Source organism: Cheilinus undulatus, linkage group 7 (assembly GCF_018320785.1).
Source record: "Cheilinus undulatus linkage group 7, ASM1832078v1, whole genome shotgun sequence".
Lineage (NCBI taxonomy): Eukaryota > Metazoa > Chordata > Actinopteri > Labriformes > Labridae > Cheilinus > Cheilinus undulatus.
The window spans coordinates 13,589,808-13,615,109 of NC_054871.1; the positions used below are offsets into that span (position 1 = coordinate 13,589,808).

The 25,302-nt window shown below is 39.3% G+C and overlaps 1 protein-coding gene across 1 annotated transcript; it reads right to left on the reverse strand.

Annotated features, from left to right (window-relative positions):
• Positions 1 to 2,439: 2,439 nt before the first annotated feature.
• Positions 2,440 to 23,756, reverse strand: LOC121511793 (ceruloplasmin). Its single transcript, XM_041790590.1, has 24 exons — positions 23,480 to 23,756; positions 21,309 to 21,553; positions 18,927 to 19,139; positions 18,587 to 18,760; positions 18,411 to 18,502; positions 18,040 to 18,202; positions 17,820 to 17,958; positions 17,580 to 17,719; positions 17,069 to 17,209; positions 16,916 to 16,960; positions 16,606 to 16,820; positions 16,315 to 16,465; positions 15,960 to 16,172; positions 7,212 to 7,416; positions 6,755 to 6,894; positions 6,068 to 6,196; positions 5,758 to 5,864; positions 4,565 to 4,620; positions 4,318 to 4,389; positions 3,477 to 3,568; positions 3,248 to 3,387; positions 3,103 to 3,159; positions 2,683 to 2,788; positions 2,440 to 2,572 (listed from the first exon to the last, which is right to left on the reverse strand). The coding sequence occupies exons 1-24, from the start codon at positions 23,638 to 23,640 to the stop codon at positions 2,547 to 2,549; spliced, it is 3,222 nt and encodes a 1,073-aa protein (XP_041646524.1). The 5' UTR covers positions 23,641 to 23,756; the 3' UTR covers positions 2,440 to 2,546.
• Between the last annotated feature and the right edge of the window lie 1,546 nt (positions 23,757 to 25,302).

Here is a 25,302-nt window from a genome sequence, read left to right on the forward strand (position 1 = left end):
CCAGAACAGATTCTATCAGAGATTATGAGCTAGATTTCCAATGCCTCACTGGATTCAGGGACAACCTTTGGTCAAATTGGGGATTATGTGATCATATCAACTTTCAGAATCAGTATTTATCACTTTGACTAGCCTATTGTGAGATATGAATATTTAAAATCTGATGACTTCAATAAAATCTTAATGTCAGATTTAGTCTGGTGATCTTCAATCCAAGATCATGATGATTAAATAATAATTCAGATTTTTAAACCCCTCTACAATGTGCTCAATCAAATCACACAATGATAGTTGCTGTAAGAGATGGCTTTCTGATTGGTGGGTCGGCCGGCCAATCAAAGCCAACAAAGGGTTGGATGCAAGCAAATTAATCTTTCAGTCATTCATTAATAATTAAAGCTCATCTTTGTACATCTGAACCAGGACCATAACTACTGAGGACTAGGCAAACTGTGATTAATAAAAAAGCTTTCCAAATACAAACCTGATTCCAAAAAAGTTGGGGCACTGTGTAATATATAAAAAACCCATGTTTTAATTACAATAGAACAGAAACAACATATCAGATGTTGAAACTGAGACATTTTTACCATTTCATGAAAAAATATTAGCTCATTCTGAATTTGATAACAGCAACACACAAAAAAAGTTGGTACAGGGCTAAAAAGGATGTCATATTTGATCCCTCTGCCCACAGAACAGTTTTCCATTTTGCCTCACTCCATTTTAAATGACCTTTGGCCCAGAGAAGATTGACTGAATGTTCACATATGGCCTTTTCTTTGCATGATACAGCTTTAAGTTGGATTTCTGAATGGTGCAGTCAACTGTATTGACAGACAGTGATTTCCTGAGCTCATGCAGTGATTTTCAGTACAGAATCATGGCTGTTTTTAATGCAGTGCCACCTGAAGGATCATAAGCCAAAGATCATAAGCATTCAGCCTTGTCCCTTGCACACAGAGATTTCTCCAGATTATCTGATCTGCTGATATTATGTCCTTCAGATGGCAGGATATTCAAAGTCTTTTCAGTTCTATAGGAACATTTTTACATTTAAAAATTGTTGAACCTCTGCCCATCTTCACTTCTGAGAAACTCTGGCTCTCTAAAATGCTGCTTTCATACCAAGTCATGTTACTGGCCTGTTGCCAGTTAACCTTATTATTTGCAAAATGCCTCTCCAGTTACTTTTCATCGGTAAAGCTTACTTTCCAAGTCTTTTGTTGCCCCATCTCTACTTTTCTGGGATTTGTTGTTGCTGTTTTACTGTGACTAAAACATCAGTTTATGAAATGTGCAAATTATTGAATTCTGCTTTTTTTATTTTACGCAATGCCAAAACTTTTTTAAAATTAGGGTTGTGTATTAAAGGGCAGACTGTGAAGCACATCCACAGAAATGAGGCATGCCTGTGGCTCCTTTCCTGCATGTCTATCCCCCAACCTCTCGCCCCTATTTCTGACTCTATCAACTGTCCTCTGCTCTGAAAGATGACAGAATAAAAAGCTCAAAAATAAACTGAAAAAAAGAATTGCCTGGGTGTAAGCTGAAGCTACTAATGGGTCTTATTTTTAAAAAATCACAGCAATGACTGCACTTCCTCTGGAAGCTCAGCTGGTTTGAGTTGTGCATCAGACAAATGACAGTTTTTTACAGTTTCTTGACCTGGTTTGGTACCTTTCACTGGCAGATAAAAAAAAGTTTAAAACACACCATCAGCAGTGCCAGTGAAATTATTTCTAAATGACACTGATAGTCTGAAACCTTCAAGAGAGTACGCTCTAACACTTAACATATTCTAGCGTCCTAAGCATCTTTTGCTGGACACTGAATTTGAGCTCCTGCCTTCTGACAGGAAAATCAAAATACAACAGCAAAGTCCAACAGGTTGAAAATTCTTCATGACTTAAGACATTACACAGCTAAATTAAAATAATAACACATTTTGAAGTATTTAACTTGACAACTGTTGTCTGATGATTTTTTTTAAGGATGGCTGCACTTTTAGCATCCTTTATTGCATTCCTATTCTAATGTATTTCAGTGTGCCTTTGTTTGTGTGACTGTGTTTGAAGCTTTTATGGTTTTACCTGGCTGCAGAGCAAATTTCCCTTTAGGGACACAAAAATGAAGTTAAGGGCTGCACCTGCTGATATTTAAATTTGCATTTATTTAACATTTATATTGTTAGTTTATTTAAGGATTCAGATGAGAAATGAGGTGAAGAAAAAAAATCTCTCTGATTATAACCAGTCAAGTAGTGACTACTTCATGCCATGCTGTGGTGCCCCCTGCTGGCTGACTGTTGCTTTACACTCACACACAACAGCTACATGAAGGCCTTAAAACCAAACCTTTACTGTTTTGTTTCTCTGTTTCTTTCTTATGATTCTCTTACAGTTTTTCTCTATTAGTTGTAAAATATCAAAGCAGTCAGACAATTACAAATATTTTAATATGAAACAAGAGTGAAGAGTGTGAATGATCATTTGCTGAGAGTAGATATCAGCTGGACTCTCTTTGGATTTGTTTTCCTCGACTGTTCAGCCAATGGGCCTCGTCTTCTTTTCTGTTCAGAGAAAAATAAACATTATTTCTTGCAAATCACCCACTAACACTAACCCTCGATTGTTATATCTCTAAATCAGAATTATCCTACACTCTGGTGAGTTTCCTTACTTTTTAAATTGACCGTGTACATCCCCTCCATGCCGCCTTTGATGTGGTCAGTGACGTGACAGTGGAGCAGCCAGGTACCAGGATACTGAGGACGCATCTTTACAGTCTGGACAGGGAGAAATTAAACACCATATTATTAAGGTTTAATAAAAGTCATATTCATTTTTGTCAACCTATGGAGAAATAACCTTTTTTCAGTAATATTCCAGTTGAGTAAGGTCCATTTTGTGGGCCTAAAACTACTCAGAACGGTAAGAAACAGCCTCTTACTTTCAACTTTCTTGTTTTAAATTTATAAAATGTACTAAAAGTAAACCAAATCAAATACAACAACTCCAAAGGACATGATTCCTCTCATTTGTCTTTCTATATGATTCAGCCAATGAATTTTGAATCATTTCCAAGTTTTGAAGGTTTTACCTGAAAGGTGGCTGGAAACAGCTCGTACACATCAGCTCGACGAGGACCTCCACCCAGCTGCAGAGAAGGAGGGTTTGGTGTTTTGGTTCTGAGTTTAAATATGTTGTAAAATGTGCAAAAGTAAAGGTTTTATATGTTTATCTACCTTATATTCCACCATGTGTCCATGCCAGTGTACAGTGTGTATGTCCACATCGTTGCCCATCCCCATCAGGTACCAGTACACCTTATCACCCACCTCCATGTTTAGACCATTCAAATTTCCGTACATTAAACCATTAATGGCTGCATAGAGCAAAAACACATTAAAAAGTTTCGTATGAAGTAACAAAATGTCAAAGTGATGCAGTTCATTTTGTGATTGTTGATCTTACAGTGCATCTTGTTGCTCTCTATAAAGGTTTCATCATCCTTCAGGTTTGCTCGAGGGTTTCTGATGTGGGTCCTGATGTTTTCATCCAGATACCTGAAGGAATAAGAGTAATAATTCACCAGATATTGCAGGCTATAAATACTGCACTTTATATTCCTGGCTGTGCTGCAACAAGTTGTAAAAAAAAACACATTAAGTACTGTACTGTGTATTCTGACAGTGACTGATGCAGACAGTATATAATGTGACTGAATGAATACAGACCAACTAAATCTAAGACCACTTTCTGAGATGTGCCTAGGCAGCATGGTCCAAGTGTAATGCATAAAAATGTCATGTTTTAATAAAGTATTTTCAATCCCATTGTATTTTAGTGGCAGCATCATTTTCAGTCTCAGTTGTCTGTAAAAGACTATTCTTGTTTTACCCTGTAAATTATCTTATAAATCAATTGTGGTCCATATAATTTGGCTTTCAACAAAAAAAGAAATACAAAAAAACCTCTTTTATGTTAAAGTTAAAATGGATTTCTACAAAGTAATGTCAATTATGTAATGTAAAATAGGTGAATGCATGAGATTTTTTTCTTATTCCTTCTTTTTCCATCCAATTTAGGGGTTTTGTTGGCTGTTTCAGTAACTCTTAAATGCTTTTTTTTTTCGAATGTGTTGCTTGTTCCCTTTATCTCTTTATATTTTGATGTCTTGTATGAAGCTCTTTGAGTCGGCTTGTTCCTGAGATGTACTTTCTCAATAATACTGCCTTGCCATGAAAATTTAGTCTCCTGAAAGGAAGGAACCAAAATCAAGTTATAGTTATGTTGTAGGTAATATTTTACTCACCAGCTTTCATTCTCATCAAAAACCAGGAAAAGCAGAGCAAACTCTTCAACTTCTTTCTTCATGCCTAAAGACCTGGAAGCACGGTTAATAAAACTCTACGTGAGCACTTTACTATGTCTGCTATGTGATTCAGAGCAGTATATTACAAACATTCACCACTGATAGAGGACCTACAAATAACAGAATTCAACAGTTGCTTTAACATGGACTAGTTGTAGAAGTTTTGTTCAGGCAGAGAAACACTCACCTGGCCCAGCTACGGCGACAGATCACCAATGGACCAATCAGACCGCTGTACAGGTCCTGAAAGGCAGATGATCACGTGTGTTACACACTCCTTCCTTTAAGGATTAACACCCAGTCCTATCACTTTAATCATCTGATTATGGATGTAGACTTGGATTTAGATCAGGATGGATTAGGTTTTATAAGGAAAATGATCACTCTCAAAAGAAAATTTGGTTCACATAGAGTATTTTCTCCTGTTATCTTTTTCACCAAACATTTCCCATGGTTTCAACACAAAAAATCTGAGACCAAAACCAACTGTGGGGTCAGACCAGCACAGAACATAAAAACAAAAATATTGTGGCTACATAATCCATAAGACATACTTTATGGACAAAAGTATTCAGCCACCTGACCATTGCACCAACACTGACTGTAATGATGTTGTATTCAAACGCATGCACTTTAATATGGAGTTGAAGCTCCTGCTGCACAGATTTTGTGCTTACATTAATGCCAGTGGAAATTCAGAAATCTTCGAGTTCGGATTCAGCGGAGCTTTGGCAACTTTTACACACCGTGCGCCTTAGCACAAAAGTCCCTCTCTGTGGTTTGACATGGTCTTCCCCTTTATGGCTGAGTTGCTGTTGTTCCTAAACGCTTCCACTTCTTATAACATCACTTACAGTTGACTGTGGAAAATACAGCAGGGATGAAACCACGCTTGAGCTCTTCAGAACGACCCACTCAGTATCACAAATGTTTGCAAATAGAGACTTCATGACACAGTGTTTGATTTTTACACCTGTGGCAACGGGTTTCATTGAAACACCTGAACTCAATAACTAACAGGTGTGGCTAAATACTTTTGTCCATATTGTGTAACAGAGAATATAAGCATTCAGTGCCAACAACTAATTTATTATACAAACAAGCATTTTCATTGTTTTCAGACAGTATCAGAAGAGCAGGACAGCCAGAGTAGCCTTTATTATATCTCTCTCCTCTAAATTATATTCATAAAATAAGGTCTGGGGAGCATGAGGAAAAGGGCATTAAGGTGTTTGAAATGTCTCAAGTACACGTAGAACCTGAGGGAAAATGCTAAAAAATAACTCACTGATGGTGTTTGTACCAGAAAGCCTGGATAGTTACATTTAGATTGAGTACACTTGTTGTATGACAATGCATTTTCCTAACATGTGTGCTTACCTTTGTTACATCAGTAGTGGAGTAGTATGCTGACACAGAGCACTCCTCCTGCTCTGTAGTTGGTCCTGTTTTCTTTGTAACATACCAATAATATGTGTGAGTCGCACCTGGGGAAGACAAGAAAATCATAATTACTTAGTCTGGTAAATCTTGGTTAAAGGACAGATCTTACTGACACTGGAAATTACACAGACATTAGGCTGTTCCAGTCCAATTCTTTCATTAAAACCATACCTGTTGTAATGTAAGCTTTGCTAAGTTCTACCTCCAGTGTCTGTCTATTGTTATCTCACTTTCAGTGGGTCTGTACCTGGTGGTGTGTTGTAAACTTCAGGAATTTCTGTCTTCACTCCGTGAGCGTGGATAGAATAAGGCCTGGTCGCCATGTTTTTAAAAACAATCTTCACCTTGTCTCCCACGTCAGCATGGATCATCGGACCTGTGAGGAGGAAGTGTTCAGGACCAATCAGGCAGAAGCTTTAAATCATGTTAAGTTCATATGCAGTGTCATTTGTTGCTTTTAATTGATAGTCTCAGGCTGCATTTGAAACAATCTACAACATAGTTCAGTCAATCTCAGTATGAAGTACGGCTGAGCATGGTAATACATGTATAACTGCCAGTTTATCATTATCTTGAGTATTCTGGGCCCAGTTTAGTCGGTGTCCCATCTTGTAATTAGCCTAATTAATGGCAAACGCTGCTACAATGGCAAGCACACTTAAGGGCTGAGAAAGCTTATGAACCAGGTATTTGTATTTTCATACTAACATTCACCAAACTTTTGCACTGCATACTTGTTGAAAAATGAACCCGCATGAGATTAATATCACTCCACTACAACTGTAATGGAGCTAATTCTAATGCTGATAATGACAATATTAATATATTAATATTGTGCACCATTTGACCTCTGACCAGATGGTCTTTTGCATTCAGGGAAACACAAAAACAAAAGGACTGGATCCTTTATTACGGAAGATTTTTGCTGTCTTACCCATAATGCCCAGGTGTTCCATATCAGCTGTTCTTTCCACCTGTTTGGTGAACTTGTCGTTGGTAAACTGCCGGTAGACCACCTTCTTGTAACGGGAGCCGATAAACCCGCCCTGCTGGTCCAGGAAAACAGTGGCCGGACTGCAGAAGAATGAAGACAGACATGTTAAGTTTGCAGGGGAATGAATATGATAGCTTTGTGTGTGTGATCGCCCTGTTGTGTGAGTTTTGTATTTGTTTAAACAATCATTTCATCAAGGTTTAAGAGTGTCCAACCATTTGCAAGAAAAATGTGCATGTATCGCAAACACAAAAAAGTAAAGTGAAGCATATGAAGTGTTGGAAAATCCTCCAAGTTTAGCATTTAATTATATGGATGGTTTGAATCTTCAGCAGTCTTTTGTCACAGTTTTGTGAACCTCAGATTAAGCCTTGTACCTGTGCAGGTAAAACAGTACCTTTCCTGACCACGGAACATCTCGGCCTCCCAGGTGCGGTTTGGAGAGTAGTCCCAGTCCATCTCCATGGCAGCGATGTAGTACGTCTTTGAATGCAGCATGGTCTCACCCTGGCGCTGAAGGAGGCTGCACTTCTGTACCGTGTAGTTGGCTCTCATACCAGCTCGATAATGGTTCACTGTGGCTGAAACCACTTCAAACTGACCTGAGACACACATATAAAGATTAGATTTAGTGAGCACACAAGATTTTCTTTTGCCACCGTTAGCTGAAATGTTTTTGTATTTCTTTGACTGGCAAATAAGTAACTCTGAATATAAACCTGGAATCATCTCTCAGTCTTAGTCTGAACTGGGCTAACAGAAATATCATTTAAGTGGTGTTGAAAGGCTGCAGATAGGCTAATCAGCTAAAAACTGCATTAATTTTACACAGTCTATTTAAAAAAAAAACTCATGCTAAGACATGGTACCAAGGTGCCCAAAAGGGGGCAATAAAGGGACGTTTTCTGGGGCCCAGTAAAACATGGAGGACAGTAAAATCAAAGTCCATGATAAAGTTAAGCTGTGATAACCATATTTAGGGCCCGAGCACCAAGTGGTGCGAGGACCTAATTGTATCTGCTATTCTTACATTACAACACGTATGGATTTAATGAAAGAATTGGACTGGAACAGCCTAATGTCTGTGTAATTTCCAGTGTCAGTAGGATCTGTCCTTTAACCAAGATTTACCAGACTAAGTAATTATGATTTTCTTGTCTTCCCCAGGTGCGACTCACACATATTACTGGTATGTTACAAAGAAAACAGGACCAACTACAGAGCAGGAGGAGTGCTCTGTGTCAGCATACTACTCCACATTTAGCATAATTATCACTACAGCCATTTTTACACAAAAACTATCCTCTGAGAACAGAATCCCTTGTCTTTTTTTTTTTTAAGGTTTGGTGTTTAAATGTCAATCAGATCCACTAATGTGCCTGAAACTGCTGTAGTATGCATGCCAGGCCAGTAGTTGGCAGTGTGACTGACAATGAAACACATGGATGCACACCTTTCCTTCCTCCTGGTGGTGTCAACAGACAAACATGGCTGACACACAAATGTTTGTGTGGCCAGACAACGACAGAATAATTAGATATTTAAAAAATGGGAACATATAACACTGGCAGGAAGTGAGCAGCACAAACAAACAGCATATTTTTGTGTGGTCTGTGCAGCACCAGGCCAAGATCAAGACTCTGACAGACTACATGCAGAACATGGAGCAGAAGAAGAGACAGCTGGAGGAGAGCCAGGACACTCTGACAGAGGAGCTCGCTAAGCTGCAGGCTCCCGGTTCGCACATTTATATTAACTATTAAAACATCTTAGCTCAAGTGAAAACAGGCTAACTTGATGGAATTTTCCGCTTTGTTTTTCATCAGAGAAAAAACACGAGATGTCAGGAGAGGAGAAGGAGAAGGAGGACATCGGCAGACACAATGGGGACAGGGACATAAAGGTGAGGAGGAAACATGTCACTGAGAATCTCTGTTACAGAAATGTGAAATAGCTGAATGTTTTTGTGTCTGTGTGGCACAGAAAACTCTGGAGGAGCAGCTGGAGAACCACAGAGAGGCTCACCACAAACAGCTGAGCCCACCGAGAGACCAGATCGAAGACGAGCAGAGGATGCTGGACGAGCTCACAGAGTAAGTCTGACTGTTTTAAATCCAACTACATTTTTAAAGACGTTAGAGACCACAGACATAAGAAGAAACACATGGCATGAGATATTTGAATCAAAGTCTGCAGTAAAATAAGTATACTAATTATTTAGACCAGTGTTACTGAAAACTGCTCAACAAAAGAGCCAAATTTTTGAAAAATACCTTTGCAATAGCCACATTTAAAGTGCTTAAAAGTGGCAAAAATGGATTAAAAGCGGCATAAATGGTCAAAAAGCAGAAAAAAATGGTATAAAGGTTCAAAATTGGATTAAAATGGCAAAAACTAGGTGAAAAGTGTCAAAAAATGAGTTACAGGTAACAAAAATAGTCAGAAAGCAGCAAAAAATGTGCTAAAAACAGTGAAAAGTAACTAAAATGGCCAAAAAGCAGAAACAGAATTAGTGAAAAGGCAAAAAATAGGCATTAAATGGTAACAACTAGGTGACAAGTAGCAAAAATGGGGGGAAAGTGATATAAAAAAGGAATTATGGATGATAAAAAATAGTCAGAAGATGTAAAAATGTGGTTAAAAAAAGTAACAAGTGACTAAAACGGGCAAAAAGCGACAAAAGTGTGGTAAAAATTAATGAAAAGTGACTAAAATGGTCAAAAAGCTGCAAAAATGTGGTATAAAATAGTGAAAAATGACCAAAATGGCAAAACGCTGAAAAAATGTGGTTAAAAAATAGTGGATGGTGACTAAAATGGGCAAAAAGATGCAGACATATTGTAAAAATGAATGAATATTGATTAAAACAACCAAAAGCAGCAAAAAATTGTGAAAAGGTGCAAAATTGAAATAAAATAGCAAAAACAGGCGTAAAGTGACATTAAAAAAGGAGTTTTAGATGACAAAAATGGTCAGAAAGTAGCAAAAATGTTGTAGAAATTAATAAAAAGTGACTGAAATGGTCAAAAAGTGGCAAAAATGTGTTAAAAAAATAGTGAGAAGTGACTGAAAAGGTCAAAAAGCAGCAAAAATATTGGTGAGAAGGTGCAAAATTGGAATTAAATGGCAAAAAATGGGTGAGAAGCGGCATAAAAAAGAGTTACAGATGACAAAAATGGTCAGAAAGCAGCAAAAATGGAGTAAAAAATAGATAAAAGTAAGTAAACTGGTCAAAAAGCTGCAAAAAATGTGGTAAAAATAGTGAAAAGTGACTAAAATGGGCAAAAAGATGCAAAAATGGTGAAAAGTGACTGAAAGTGGCAAAATGGGCTAAAAAAAGATGTAAAAGCGACAAAAATGTGGTATGAAAATGGTGAAAATTGAGTTAAATAGTCAAAAAGTGGCAAAAATGTGGTAAATTATTGGTGAAAAGTGACTAAATGGTCAAAATGCTGCAAAGAGTGACAAAAACATAAAAAGTGTCATTTAATGTCAAAAAGCAGCTTAAATTGGGTGAAAAGTGGCCAAAAAATTGCCAAAAAGGGGAAATAATTGCAAATAGCAAAAAGCAGGATGAAAGTGGCAAAAACTACAAAACTGGCAAGAGGAAGTGGCACAAATGGGCTAAAAGAGGCAAAAATGGATTAAAGGTGTCAACAAAGGAAAAAAAGAGAGAAGAATTAGAAATAAGGGTAATGAAAAACACTAAGAGAAAAAATAAAGGTTGACAATTAAAGCCTTCTATATAAAGAGTGGAAACAAACTGATTCATTTGACTTGATATGGATCATTCCTGAGGTGAAAGTTTTTTAAGGTTTTCTGGGGAAAAATATTTGAAATGAAGACATAAAAGAGCCATAAACTATCACAATGAAGCCACACGTTGAGTTTTACTAATTTAGACTAATAACTGTTTGTGACAAGACTTGAACTGGATCAGGAATTTAGTCTAAAACTGTCTAAACCAGGTCTAAAATTTTGATTTCAAGTCCACAGAGATGAATGAAGCAGTAGAAAAATCAACAAACCTATTCATGTTTGATGTTTTTTAGATCTAGGATATTTCCACAGATTTTATTGGTTCTCATTGAACCACTTTATGCTGGTTTAAATGATCCTAAAGTTTGTTTTTTATTGTTTTTTCAAACCAAAGTAGTGACAGTCATTACAACTGTCTGCTGTGTGTGATCCTCATGAGGAAGGATGTAAAATCCTCGTAGCACTCCTCTTTACTGAGCCAGGAACTTTAGCTGCATACGACTGTAGTCTGGCTTTACACTGGCTCTAAAAGTCTACACACATCTGTTACATTGTTGTCATGTGAAGGATCCCTACCTGGGGTCCGGGCACCCCCGGGGGGCTCCTATAATGGACTTTTATTTTTAGAGTCATGATTGAAAATGTAAGAGGAAGTATTAGAGCCCTCTTAAAGGTCAAACAAAATTAAGAGGATCTGTACACGTCTTGAAAAAAGGTGACATTTAAAAGTACATTTTTTAGATGATAAAGTCGTATTTTTTCAAGAACCTGAACTCAGAATTTTCTAGTTCAGAGGTCCTAAATTATTACATCATGCACTTTAAAAGTTCAAGTTTGTAATGTCAGAATTGAACATTCTAAACTAGTGAATTTACAAGGATCCAAAATGAAAACAGTGAACAGAAGTCTGGGGAATAATGATAATGTGATCATTCTTGGATCATTTCCTCAATGATCAATCCTACTAAGAAAAATCTCCTGATTAGACGATCAACTGTAGGACTTATGGAAGGAAAACAGCTTCTTCTCTTGTCATTTTCTGTTTCCACGGCTCTTTTGGATTTTATAATGACAAAAAATTCTACCTTTTAGTTGACATAAATGTCAAGTTTTCTTTTACTGGTAAATTTATGACTTGTTAAATTAAAAATGTTTGAGATTTTACTTAAAAATTGACTGAACCTTCTCATTTTTGGTATTCTTATGGTGGCTCTCAATGCCGTTGTAATGATGAATAGTTCATATGCAGATATTTATGAAGAACTCGTTTATGCAGGCCTGTTATGCTGGGATTTAGTCAATAAAACAATTAAAAATGATGTTTAATTTTTCAGAGATTGTCCTGGGGGCTTTAGAGTGTTTAGAGTAAAGGGACCCCAAAGAAAAAAGGTTGGGACCCACTGATGTAAAGCTCTATCATTTCAGAAATGTTCTGCCTTGTACCATTTTGAAGCCAAATAACTGTTTGGAGAAATTTCCAGAAACCAGATGAAAAAAAAAGAATATAATTTAATGTGATTTGTTGACATTTCTCCAGACAGTTACTCTGCCATTAAAAAGTGCCCAATCAGAGCTTAGCAAGCATCTCCTCTCATTCTGAACCAGGGTCTGCTGCTGGAGCAGGAGAGGCCGATGTCAGACTACGACAAACTGAAGACTGAAGAGCAGGAGAAGGACGCCAAGCTACAGAAACTCATGTGAGTAAAGGACTCATCCGTACGTTTATTTATCTGGAATGTGAGTTCATGTGGTTTTTGTTTGCAGGCTGCTGAATGAGCAGAGGGAGCAGGCCAGAGAGGACCTGAAGGACCTGGAGGGTCAGGGTACCAAAGTATCATTTATTTTGAAAGGGCATTTGAACGTTCGGAAATCAAGAAAACGGACAACTACACTCGTGTTTCCATTTTTTGTCCAGAATGGAAAAATGAGTGAAGTTGTCCGTTTTCTTGATTTCCGTACGTTCAAATTCCCTTTCAAAATAAATGATACTTTGGTACCCTGACCCTGGAGGACTGCGTGGTAAGTATTTCCTGTTTCTACAGCGGAGGAGATGAAGTCCCTATGAGGGGCTCAGTGATCAGCCATGCATGCAAATAAAGACTCCATCCTGTAAAACTCCAGCTGTGTCTGCGTTTTTGTTGCATAACCCCCTACTTACATCTCTGACGGCTCCCCAGGGGGGCGCCGCACCACGTCCCCCCTTCTCCATCAGGCATGCCTTGATCCAGGTACCGGCCACAGTGGGGTTTGAACCCCAACATCCGCTGCAGAACTGGTCTAGTCCAGTCCTCTGTGCCACCGCCGCCATACCTTTCACACTACCATCTCTTCTCCTGGCGCATTTATCCTCTTTGTTCAGGATGTGGCTTTAAAATTCACTGAGACCAAGATGGGAGTTGAACCTGGAAACCTCCAGACTCTGAGTCAGTCCACTATCCCATTACGCTACAGATCTAGACATGTAGCAGAGCCTCAGAGGGGCTTTTCGTTCTTTATTTGGACTCAAATCTTGAAAACTTAAAGACATCGGTTAGATTTGAAAGGCCAGCTTCTGTCCAGGTCTCCTGAAGTCTAGATTTGGACTCAGACTTTTAAAATAGATGAACCCATGGTAAGATTTGAACCTGTGAACTCCTGATTCACAGTCAGTCAGTTTTTCCACTAATCCACTGAGACACAGACCTGTTCATGTTTCTCAGAGGATCTGATCTCTGCTTTTGGGGACTGGACTTAAAAATGCACCAAGAAAAAAACCCACAACCTTCCAACTCTATGACAGTCCTCTTTACTCCTAAGTCAGCAATTTATACCAGCAGCTTCAAAAATCCACAGATGATTTGAACCAACAACCTCATGATTCCAGGGCAGTTACCTGTCCAACTGAGCTAACACACAGGCTAAAGCTAGCTGTACTTTCTCTGAGACTTCACATCTGGAGTAAAACATCTCTACGATCCACAATCTTTGCTGCTGGAGACCAGTTTCATACTAGAGTTGCACATCTCCATGAATGATAATCTTTGCTGCTGAATACCATTTTCATACTTGAGAGGAGATATAAATGATATAAAAGCATTGACGAAAATGATGAAACAATCTTGAACACATCTTGAGCTCTCTATTTGCTCCTCTGGTTGATCTTTATCACCAATGATTGGAACATTCAGTTAATGCTTTTAGCCACTCTGACATTTTTCTCCTGTGGAGTGAGCGTGCACACGAGGGAGAGGGAGTGAGGCTGCAAGCATGCAGGAAACAGAGATAGAGAAACAGTGGCTGAGCCAAGCAGAGCAGAAAGAGGAGCTATGAAAATGACAATACAGTGATTTGTTCATAATTTGGAGCTGTATTCAAAATTTTCAGGGTGCCTGCCTCCTTCCCATTAGTTTTACTGCCAAAATAATGGCAAGCTCTGGAAACTAATGATGGTATCACCTTCTGTTTCTGTTACACTGTGAGTGTTGCAAAGCTCACATAACCCATGGGTGCAGTGCACCTTGTTGCTGGCATGCAACGGTTGCTACATATCTGCTCTCCGTTAAAACACCTCGACATGCAACGGGTTGCGAGGGGCCCGTTATTGCTGCTTGCAGCTTTAATTAATTTTTTTTTTACCTGAATAATAACCATTCTATTAATTCTTAATGTTGTAGTATATGGCTTTCTTCAAATTCTAAACCCTTGTCCTTAAAACAGGATTATAATGGGATAGGAGTGGTTAAAAATGGGTGAAAAGAGGTAAAAAAAATAGTTAAAAGTGGCATAAATAGTCAAATGTGATTAAAACTGGCAAAACTGGGCATAAAAAGTAGATAAAAGGGTTTGATCGTGGCAAAAATTGGTTAAGAGATGCAAAACCAGGCAAAACATAGCAAAGACAGGGAGAGGAAGTGATGAAAATGGGTAACAGGTGGTACAAATGTGTTTAAAGTGTTAAAAATGGGCAAAACAAAAATGGCAAAGATTAGTATAAAAAATAGGGAAAGAGGGTTCAGAGTGGCAAACCCAGGTCAACTGAGGCAAAAATAGGCAAAAAGTAGCAAAATATGGGTTAAAAGTAGCAAAAATAGGTAGCAAAAGTGGTGGTGAATGGGTTAAAGGTGGCAAGAATGGATATAAAGTGGTAAAAATGGGTGTAAAAATAGGGAAATGTGATAAAAACAGCAAAAACTGACATAACTATGGTGAAAAAGTGTTAATAGTGGAAACATGGGTAAACAGAGGCAAAAATGTGCAGAAAAAGCAGTGTCAAAGGTTTACAAAGTGAGTAAATGATTTTTAAGTGGCAATAATGGGCAGAAAAGGTGGTAAAAGATATGTAATGTGGCAAAAATGGGCAAGGATGTGATTTAAAAAATAGGGGAGGTTAAAAGTGGCACAATAGGGTTGAAAGTGGTAAAAATGTGTTTAATGTGGGAAAAATGAGAAGAAAAAAAATGTAAAAGTGTCAAAAATGGGCAAAAAGTGTGCAAAATTGATGAAAAGCAGCAAATTAAAGCGTCAAAAATGGGTGAAAAAGTGGTGAAAAGAGGTTGAGTGGCACAAAGAACTTCAACATCAGAACCCAATTCCAGCTTGGCACACTTCAGCTCTAAAATAAAGTAACTGTAAGCCAGGCTGTGAGCACCAATGCTCCTGATCTAACACACAAACATTAACACTATCAATAAATCATGGGGAGGGCCCAGTCTCTGGGACTGTCAGCACCAACTCTGTGGGCAGGCCTGCATACCATTACTGTAGTTGTTTTGCAAATGTTTCAATGCGTAGGTAATTATTTTTTGTTGTTAAGTGAAATGAGCGGTTTAGCAGGATTTAACACTTGAAGGGGATTTTGCATGTCACAGTCTGTTTTGTAGCTGCGATCACTTCTGATTGAGGCACCAATTTACAGCCTGAAGTCAAAGCTGGTAAATACTTTATGGCCTGCAAAGGAACACATGTCCAGTTGCAAGATTGATTATTTCAGTGTTTATTTCTGATGCCTGAAACCCCCTGCACCTGTGAAGATGTCAGAAAAAGTGATTCATTGCATGCCAGTTTTAAAATAACAAAAGCCTTTTGTTTACTTTTGCCATGGGAAAGATGTTTTTTTCCACATTCAGTTTGGACAAGAAATCATGCAAAGGACAGGATCAACGAGGAGATAAGAGGAACTCTTTGTCCAAATGGGTCTCCAAAATCAACACAAACCAAAAGTTCCTCACTGGGTCTCATCTGTGGGCAGACGGACACTTTTGTGGTTTTATTTCCCATGATAAGTATGAGCCTGAGTGGTTTATCAGACTCAATAAATATGATGAACCCTCAGGTTGAACTCTTTTCCAGACTGTATCAGTATCATTGAGGGTTACTTATCAGAGGTCCTACAGAGCTGCATACATACCCATGCTGTCAGGCTCCATAGTGACTGTGCGTGAGATGTGAGGGAAGACGCTGATGGTGTCCCGTCTGTTCTGGCGGTAGATGAAGCGGTTTCCCTGAAAGTAAAGGCTGACGATGTCTGTCTCTGAACCCAGCCCCGACAGGTGCCACGTTACTCTATCTGCCTTACACATGGTCAGTCCTGGGAGGTTCCTGTACACAAAACCGTTGATGGCTAAAAGAAACAAAACACAGTTACTACCTTAAATGACTCAGGTAAAAGTGTTCTCTGGATGAAGAGTTTTGATCAAGTGACTTTGATGAGACTCTGTCTGAGCCTCCTTATGGTGCATGTTTTATCTATGTCTCCTTCTCACCATGCATCTTGTTGCTCTCTAGGAACCCATCCTCCTCCTTGTTGACGGTGTTGGGAGCAGTGGTGAAGGTCCTGATGTTGTCATCCAGGTACCAGCTGAGGTTCTCATCAAACACCGTAGCCATGAGGTGGAACTCCTTCTCATAGTTTCTCTACGTTAAAAAAAAAAAAAAAAAAGAAAAGGAGGAAGAAAAGAAGTTGTTGATATCTCATAATTCAGGACTGAAAATATTAGATCTAGCAGGATTGTTAAAGATCGATAACTATTTTAAATAAAAGGCCTTAATTTCACCTGGACTCCACGTCTGAGTGAACCAGGTCGACAGATGAGGAGCGGCCCGGCCAGTCCAGAGTTGGTGTCTTTGACAGGATCCACTCCAGAGTAGTACAGATAAGTCAGACAGTCAGCCTCTCCCTGAGTCGGACCTGCTCCGATGGGTACCGTCCACTCATAGGTGTGCATTGTTCCAGGTCGAACCAGAGCAGCTGGAGGAGGGGTCACCACTCCTAAAAACATACATTTAAATCATAGAAATGAAATAATAGTATGATGAAAAATTCTGTAAATGCTAGAATGGCAGTGTTACTGAGGTTTAGCTCACTTGGTCGCCTGTTTAGCTCTCGCAGTTTCTTGTCTGTGTACGACTCTGGGGGGAGAGAGGTAGGGGAGAAAATATGGAGGCATTACCGAGGATGAAGCTTTTCATTTGTATATAAAATAACAGTTTCAGTGTGCAGCTCATGCTTGTATTAACCTTCCAGTTCGTTGTGGTAGAGTGTCCCATCTTGTTCAATGTTGTACTGAACACCATGTGGCTGTATGGTGTAAGGTCTGGTGGCTTTGTTCTTAAAAACTACCCTGATAGTGTCCCTCTCTTCAGCTCGCAGGATAGGACCTGGACACATGGAGAAAAGAGGATGGGAAATTTATTTAAAATGTTCAAGTTCATATTATTCTATTTGAAGATATTTTGTTACGGCACAAGATCTTGCCACCGGACTTCAAACATTTGTGCCATCATAAATTCTAAATCTGGGTGAAGCCTGAGGAGAGTCAATAATTTTTAGTTCCTTCATTAGTTTTATTATACCTGCATACTTTAACTTATTTGCATAAATAAAAGACTGAATTATCAGATTATTTTACTGACATATCGGATTATTTTTTAAGTGATACTGGTTATTTTACTTGATTATAGGAAGTGAATATTTCCTCCCATTTTCCAACTCTTAAAAAGTAACCATCTCAAGTCCAGCATGGATTACCCAGAATTCCTAGGTGTTGCTCCTCAGGGCTGCGTAGCATCTTTGTAGTGAAGGTGTTGTCAGTGTACTCCACGTAGCGAGCCTTCTTATAGCGACTCCCAATACGGTTTCGTCCTCTGGTGACATACATGTCAGCTTCCCTACATGAACAAGAACACAGTTGAACATTTCTATCTCACACAAACAAAACCACAAGGCAGGGATAATTCAGTGATAATGTGTATTTAATCAGTAACAGACCCCTCTGAAGGAATGGTAGGAGCGTAGTCCCAAACATCCTCTTCAGCAGCGATAAAGTACTGTCTGAGCTCTCCGTGTGGTCGGGGCTTGTGGACGGCAGGGAAGCACTTCTTGATCTCAAATATAGCCTGCATACCAGCTGGAAAACATTTCAACATCCCATTCAGTATCTTTGTTAAATGACTAGCTCTATATAAAGAGTTAAGGTGCGTAAGCTCACCCATCAGATGGTCATTGACCGTACACGTCAGCAGCCAGTGTCCGATGTTGTCAGCAACCATCTCAGCCTTAGCGCTGGAGCCGGGGAAGAGGCTTATGGTGTCTGTGTGATGGTTCTGAGTGGTCAGGATCTGGCCGTGGAAATGAACTGAATGCATGTCCACCTGTAGTACACAAGTGAAATTTAGACTCATTCTGGACTTGATGCTTGTAATCAACACTGACTAGATTTTAGGGTGATAAAAATCAGAGCACAAATAAAATATGAACATTTTTTAACCTCTGTACTATATAAGGTGCATTGCATATTATTAGTCACAGTGTTATCAGATACAATATCACCGACTGTGGCAGAAATATTATGGTATTTACCTCATTGCCTAAGCCAAACATATGCCAGTAGATCCTGTTGCCTTGGCACATGCTGAGCCCCGGTAGGTTACCATACAGATAGCCATTTATACCTGCAATCCACACCCAGAGTTAGAGGGGTTTATCTGTATTTATATGATGGGTTTGTAGAGCTGGATGCATATTCTTCCTCTCACCGTGCATTTTGTTGCTCTCAATGAAATCCTCGTCATCCTTCAGTCCTCTAGCGGGGTGTGTGATGTACGTCCTGATATTCTCATCCAGGTACCAGCTGAAGTTCTCGTCTGACACCATGAAGAGCAGAGTATACAAATAGTCTCCTGAGTGATCTCCATACAAGTCCAGAGTTCCTACGGAGAGGAGGAGAGGGTATGAATCGAATTTCTACAAAAACATTAAGTAAAAGGTTTTCTTTTTAATCTGAAATACAGAGCAGGAGAAATCATTATGAATAGTAGAAGTTTGAACATAATACTGAAGCAGGTAGTTGAGCTGAAACAAAAAAAAATGTGTTACCTCTTTTACAGACAATGAGTGGTCCTATCAGTCCTGAGTTGATGTCTCTTGGTGTATTAATGTGGGAGTGGTAGAATCTGGTCATGCAGTTGCCGTCATTAGATAATGGGCTGTGGGTCTCTGGGAGGGTCCACTGATAGATTTTTGTTGCACCAGGAGCCACTGAGTCATCAGTCTTGAGTTCAGGACCAGTGCCATCTGGGTACAGGGCTCCTGAAGGGAAAGATACAAACAAAGATATTGATAGAAACAGTGCAACATCACTTCAGGCTCTCCAGAGAGCACCCCCCCCAATTTGGGTGAAAGCAAACTCTGTGTTTGGATGGCAGCAGATTGGGAAAGCAATAAAACACTATTGTGTTGCATCTTTAGCATGAAATAACCAAAAAGCCATGATTTATCATGGTTTTTTATTCTGAACAGGAAGAAGAGTAAAAGAAGAGTTCTGAGTCTTTGGAGCAAAACTAGAGAGGATTATAGTGGTCAAATGTCGGACCATTAATGTGTTTCTACTGATTTTTAGCCAGTGATCACTAATAACAGTCTGCTTGCCTATAAACAGATGCATACATACAGGATGAGGTAGTTTGTCCAGTTTGACTGATAGAGTCTGAACAGACTCGTATATACCTGCAACTTTGTTTTTTATAATTCTAAGATGCCAACCCCCTACTCTGAAATGTCTTTTTTCATAGCGCACTAACTTTTGGATTTGGACTCTGCAAAGCCACTAAAGCATACCGTTTTCATATGGCAAGCTCTTAAATGCCCCAAACTTTCTTATTTCCTGCTGTTCATTTTGAAGAACATTTTCACCCAGAAAGGGGCGGGACTTACCTGACACGCCAGATGGATTTGTTACACGCATCCATCTGGGAAAGCTTCTATAGGAAACGTTTGAGAAAAGGCTGAGGCCAATCAGAGCAACAAAGCAGGTGACGTAGCAGCTAGCAAGCTGCGCGTGTGCAGCTACTGAGGAATAACGCAAAACAGGTGATTATAGACATGTCAGTACTCGACTTTTGTTGTTTTTGAAACGAAAACAACTCACTGCTGTTCTTTGTTCTTCTTTCAATGAAAAAATGTTGTCAAGTTCTGATAAAACTGGCACTTTAGCAGCATCCACGCTAATCTCTTCCTCCGTAACTGCACCAGCTCTTGCTGCTCTTGCTGCTGCTTGTTGATGTCATGACTCTGCTGCCCTGAAAGTACTGCCCCTCGTAGCTGATTGGTCCTGTCACTTTCTAACCGGGCCCAAACGGTTCAGATGGGAGCTTTGCAAGATGGATTTGCCAGTGAAAAACAAGGAAACGGGCGTATCCATCTGCTTTGTAAGGTTAGGCGGGACCGGCATCGTCTGGGCAAAGTAACTAGATGTGTAGAAGCTATCAATACTAATTTGTAAGAGGAGAATTGTTAGTTTTTTCATATTTTCAAAAAATTGGTGGAAGTTGAACTGGTACATTGATAAAAGTCAAAGAAAACACTTAGTCTCCCTTTTGGGTCTCCATGAAAACTAATTTTCAGACCATTTTGATTTTGTGATGCTGGTAGCCTCCTGGTTATGTCTACTCTGTCCCCATGTACAGAGTCTGTTGTTGATAAAATGGTCTGCTTGGGTCCAAATCTCCTTCTCCATGTTTTTCCCTACTCTCTCTACCCAGTTTTTAACTCAATCCACATTTTTATAAAAGACCAAGTTTTAGCGTTGAAAAATATGTGATTTCGCCAGCTCACAATTTCTTTACAAAGTCATTCACACAACAAAAATTTAAAGACCCACCAATTCCAGTAACTTTCCAAACCTCAACTCTGCACAGGACTGCTTTGCTAATTTTTCAAGATGAGAAAAACTGTCTGGCTTTGCTAGGCCGACTGTATGACTCCACTGGTGAGGTAGCTGGCTTAGCTACGTAGCCTATCAGTGGTTCTGTTATCTTATGCCAACAGAGACTATTCTTTTTATGTGAATTTATTTTTTCATTCTGTTCTTTTTTATCCTTATTGCTCTTTTACATCATTATCTCTGGCCTTTGTCGGGAGGTTGTTGTGCAGTTTTTCAGTAAGTGTGATTTCAGTTGTGAAACCTATGATTTTGGTTCTTTTCCTTAAAAAGGAGCCCTGAAAATGACAGTAGATGCTTGTTTGTTTACACCAATTCACAGAAGACTCTTCCTCTGGAAAACCTCATGTGTAGCCCCAATTAAAGCTAGCCAGGCACTACCAGCTGAGCCTGTTTTATCTAAGATCCATGTTAAAGACTCAGATCTATCAGTACGTAGTGTTTTATTATATATCTGTAAAGTCTCCTATTGCATTTATAATTTGACTACTGCGTGGACAGTGTTACGTTAGCTGTCAGTCGTAGTTTGAATCCCTCACCCTCAGAGCCCTTGCTGTAGTTCAGACCATGCGGGTGGATGCTGAAAGGTCGAGATGCTGCGTTCCTCAGGTGGATGATCAGAGTGTCTCCCTCCTCAGCCATCAACAGAGGTCCCAGGTAACCCAGCCATTCGGGCTTCGTCACCTCCGTCCTGTGGCTGCCGTCGGTGTACTGCTTATACACAGCTTTCTTATAAGTGGGTCCGATCCGCTGGGGCCCTCGCTTTAGAAAGACGGAGGCTTCTCTACAGGGGAAGATTCAGAAGAGTGAGAGTGACACTTCTTGGCCTGTGAAAAAACGTGTTATTTTTATCAATGAAAGCAATTGCCATATTTTATGTAAACTTTTCCTGCCATGGTATGTTTAAACGTCTGTTGTTAGAGAGCAGAACCTGAAGCTAAAGGCCTTTACACCTGGTTGCACCACTGATGTACGTGTGGAGGTGAGTGAACCAGAGGTCCATTCATTCCTTTGAGAATCTCAGTCATGTCCAGAATGCGTACGAAACTCCCTCTAGTATTTTGGACCAGACAATATGCTAGGTTAGAGAACTGGCTGCAACAAGCTAAAATGCTATGTCTTCACATTTAATTGCCTGTTATAGTCAAGTGAGTGTATATGATTGATAAGAATTTGTCTTGCTTAAAAATAATGAAAATCTGAGTAATGATAATCTATTGAAATATAGTTATACATTACTGTATACAGTCCCTATATAAAGTATTCACCACCTTGGATGTTCAACTGAGTTTATAAATCAATCATGGTTAATTTATTTTGACTTTTTGACAAAAAAAACTCTTTAACGTCAAAGTGAAAACATATTTTCTATAATGTCAATTAAATAAAAATATGTAAGTAAAATAAGTGACTGCATAAATATTCATCCCTTAAAATGACTGAACTAATTCAATAGAGATCCAGCTCATTGGTGCTAGTAGTTTCACAGTAAGTGAAATGTGGACCACCTGAGTGCAGTGATTGTAAAATAAAGACAACCATGTTTGGAAGGTCTAGTCACTGGTTAATCAGTTTTTCTGGCTACCGTTACACCATGAAGACAAAAGAACACTCCAAACAACTCAGAGAAAAGGTCAGTGAAAAGTATAAGTCAGGGGATGTATATCAAAAAATTCCAAGGTACTGAGCATCCCCCAGAGTTCAGTTAAATCCATCATCAAGAAATGGAGGGAGTATGGCACGTGTGTAAATCTGCCTAGACCAGGCCGTCCTCACAAACTGAGTGACCGTGCAAGAAGGAGACTAGTAAGAGAGGCCACTAAGACACTCTGAAGGAGTTACAACCCTTGAGGGGAAAATACACTGATTTGGATAAACTGAACAAGTGAACCCACTTTAAAAAAGCCGAGGACACCTATGAATCTATTTGAAAGTAGGGATTTTTGCCTTATAAATTATTTTAAATCTGAATAGGGGGAAATTTTAATTGCATTTAGTGTACATGTCAAAAGTACAGTAAACACCCTGAAAACAATTAAATTGAGGACTCTTAAGACAGGATTACAGTGTCAAGCAGGAAAAAAAACGTGAAGTTAGTTCGAGAGTGTGGCTAATATTAGCAGACATAGCTCTGGCAGACTTTAATCCTCCTTGCTGGTTAAGGTTCACATTCCTGTGCTGAATGTTGACACTCTTTGGTGAAATGTGAGTACAACCTGTCACAGCTCACGTACAACTTTATCCCCTTCTCTAGATCAGACTAGTGTTAAACCATTGATAACATCCGGTTTTAAGAGTATTAAAGCAGCATAGTGCTAGGCATTCACTAGAGCTACAGTGACTATTAGTGGCGGGTAGCTGCATTACAGTTTAGACAGAGTATCTGGCCAGGATTGTTGGCCTGACCTAATAAAAGATATTAAGAATTACTTTGACTGACTAGTGATACTGGTGCCATCAACAAAGGAATTTGATTTTTCATCATTTAACTGGCTAAGCCCTGATTACAAGATTGTGATATGAAGTACCTGTAAGTAAGTCAGTTTGTCTAGTAATGGAATAGAGGTTGGGATCAATTGTCAATACTGTAATGGAGACAAGAGGGATAAATTTGTTTTCTTGTCTTTAAACCAGAGAAGTTCTGCTACATCTTAGATCAACTCCATAGCTTTAAACTGTCTGACTCCCTCATAATCAAGACTGTACTCACTCATCCTCCTGTATGGTTCGGTTCTGAATCACGTTCATGCCAGTCGGGGCGTAGTTCCAAGACATCTCCTCTATCCTGATGAAATACGGTCTCAGTTCCCCAGACACAAATGCTGCGACACAACACAGCAGGAACACCCTGCCTAAACCTGTTCGAAGCATTTTACTGGATGAGCAGAGAATCTTTGTTTCAGTTGTAATCCAGCAGATGGAAATGGAGAAGACAAACAGTGCAAAGACAGGACAGATCTGTCAGTGAGTCTGTCTGACAGACTTTAGACCCTGTCAGGGCCTTTATACTCCCTCTGACTGCTGGGAACAGACGAGAAGGGCAGAGGGGTCACTGACCAATAGATGGGGTTGTGCCAACCTATCAGAGCCCTCTGACACCTGGATAATCAAACAGAATTTCAAAAAGAACAGAACATCACTGGCATTGTGAGCCATGATTTCATTCTCTAGGAAAGACAAGATAAAATCCTGGTAAAATGTATGGCCAAATTTATCTGAATTCAGTAAGAATTAACAGAACATACCTCACTTTTTCATGTGATTGTGAAAAAGCATCCTCATTTCTAGTGCAGTCCTGTGATGAAAAAACACTGACCTTTGGCTCAGTCAATACTGGAGTTTTTCTTTTTTTAACTACAAAACAGTGAAAAAGGCTCTCTGACAAATCCACTGGGCTGCTCGATGCTGAGCTACTCTTTTTCTAACATTTTGACTCTGCTGAGTAAATCACTATGACTAAGGATTAAATTTAAAAATCAGTACAACTATGATGAGTTTCAATCAATGACACGCAAATATATCACAATGTCCTGTTTTTAAACCAACAGAGGGCACCATCTGCTTTAGCTTCTTTTTTAAGTAGCTGAACAAGAATTAGCTCATTCTATCCTGGCTAGTGTCTAATCTTGAGAACATGGAGGATTCCTGGACCAGTTTTAGGGCTGTGAGGATCGGTGTACAGCGATATTAAATCAGTCATACAAGCTGAGCTTCTTACAGCTGTATACAAGACTAATTATTCAATTAGTGTCTAACTGAAGACAGTAATTAGTTCTCACAAAGTCCATAACTTTAGGGTAGACAAAGGGATGGATGTGTCAAGTAAGCATGTCCTAGGGCAGAGTCGTGACATAAGCAAGCAGCAACAAGAGGCTGGTGCAATTATGGCGGAAGACATTAGTGTGGATGCTGCTAAAGTGTCAGTTTTATCAGAACTTGATGACATTTCTTTGTTAAAAGAAGAACAAAGAACAGTATTGAGTTGTTTTCTTTTCATAAACGACAAAATTCGTGTACTGACATGTCTACAGTCGCCATGGTTCGTGTTATTGAATTCTCTATGGAGCTTACTCATCGGTAGCAGCGCACATCAGTTTGGGGCTACGATGTCACGTGTTTTGTTGCTCTGATTGGCCCGTAAAGATGTGACATACAGGATGTTCATCCAATCACCCTCCGAGTTCTTTTTTCGAAGGCTCTGCCCTTTCCCAAACACCATCTATGGGAGGTTTATGGGTGTGTCAGGTTACCCCCACTTGAATCCAAGAAAATTGGAGTTTCTCTGGGACAGACACGCAAAGCTAGTGATACATTGTAGTCAAAATTAACATCAATTTTATTTTCTATTGTTGAAATCCAAACATAATAACCCTAAACACAAATGCTCTTGTCCAAATAACTGCATGAACCATTCATTTTCAGTGAGTTTTACCCTGATTTCAGTAATGTGCAAATCTTATGTTAACAGTCTCAGAGCAGACAGAGCCTTGTGCCCACCTACGAGGGTTCTGAACCCAAGGTTGGGAACCAAGG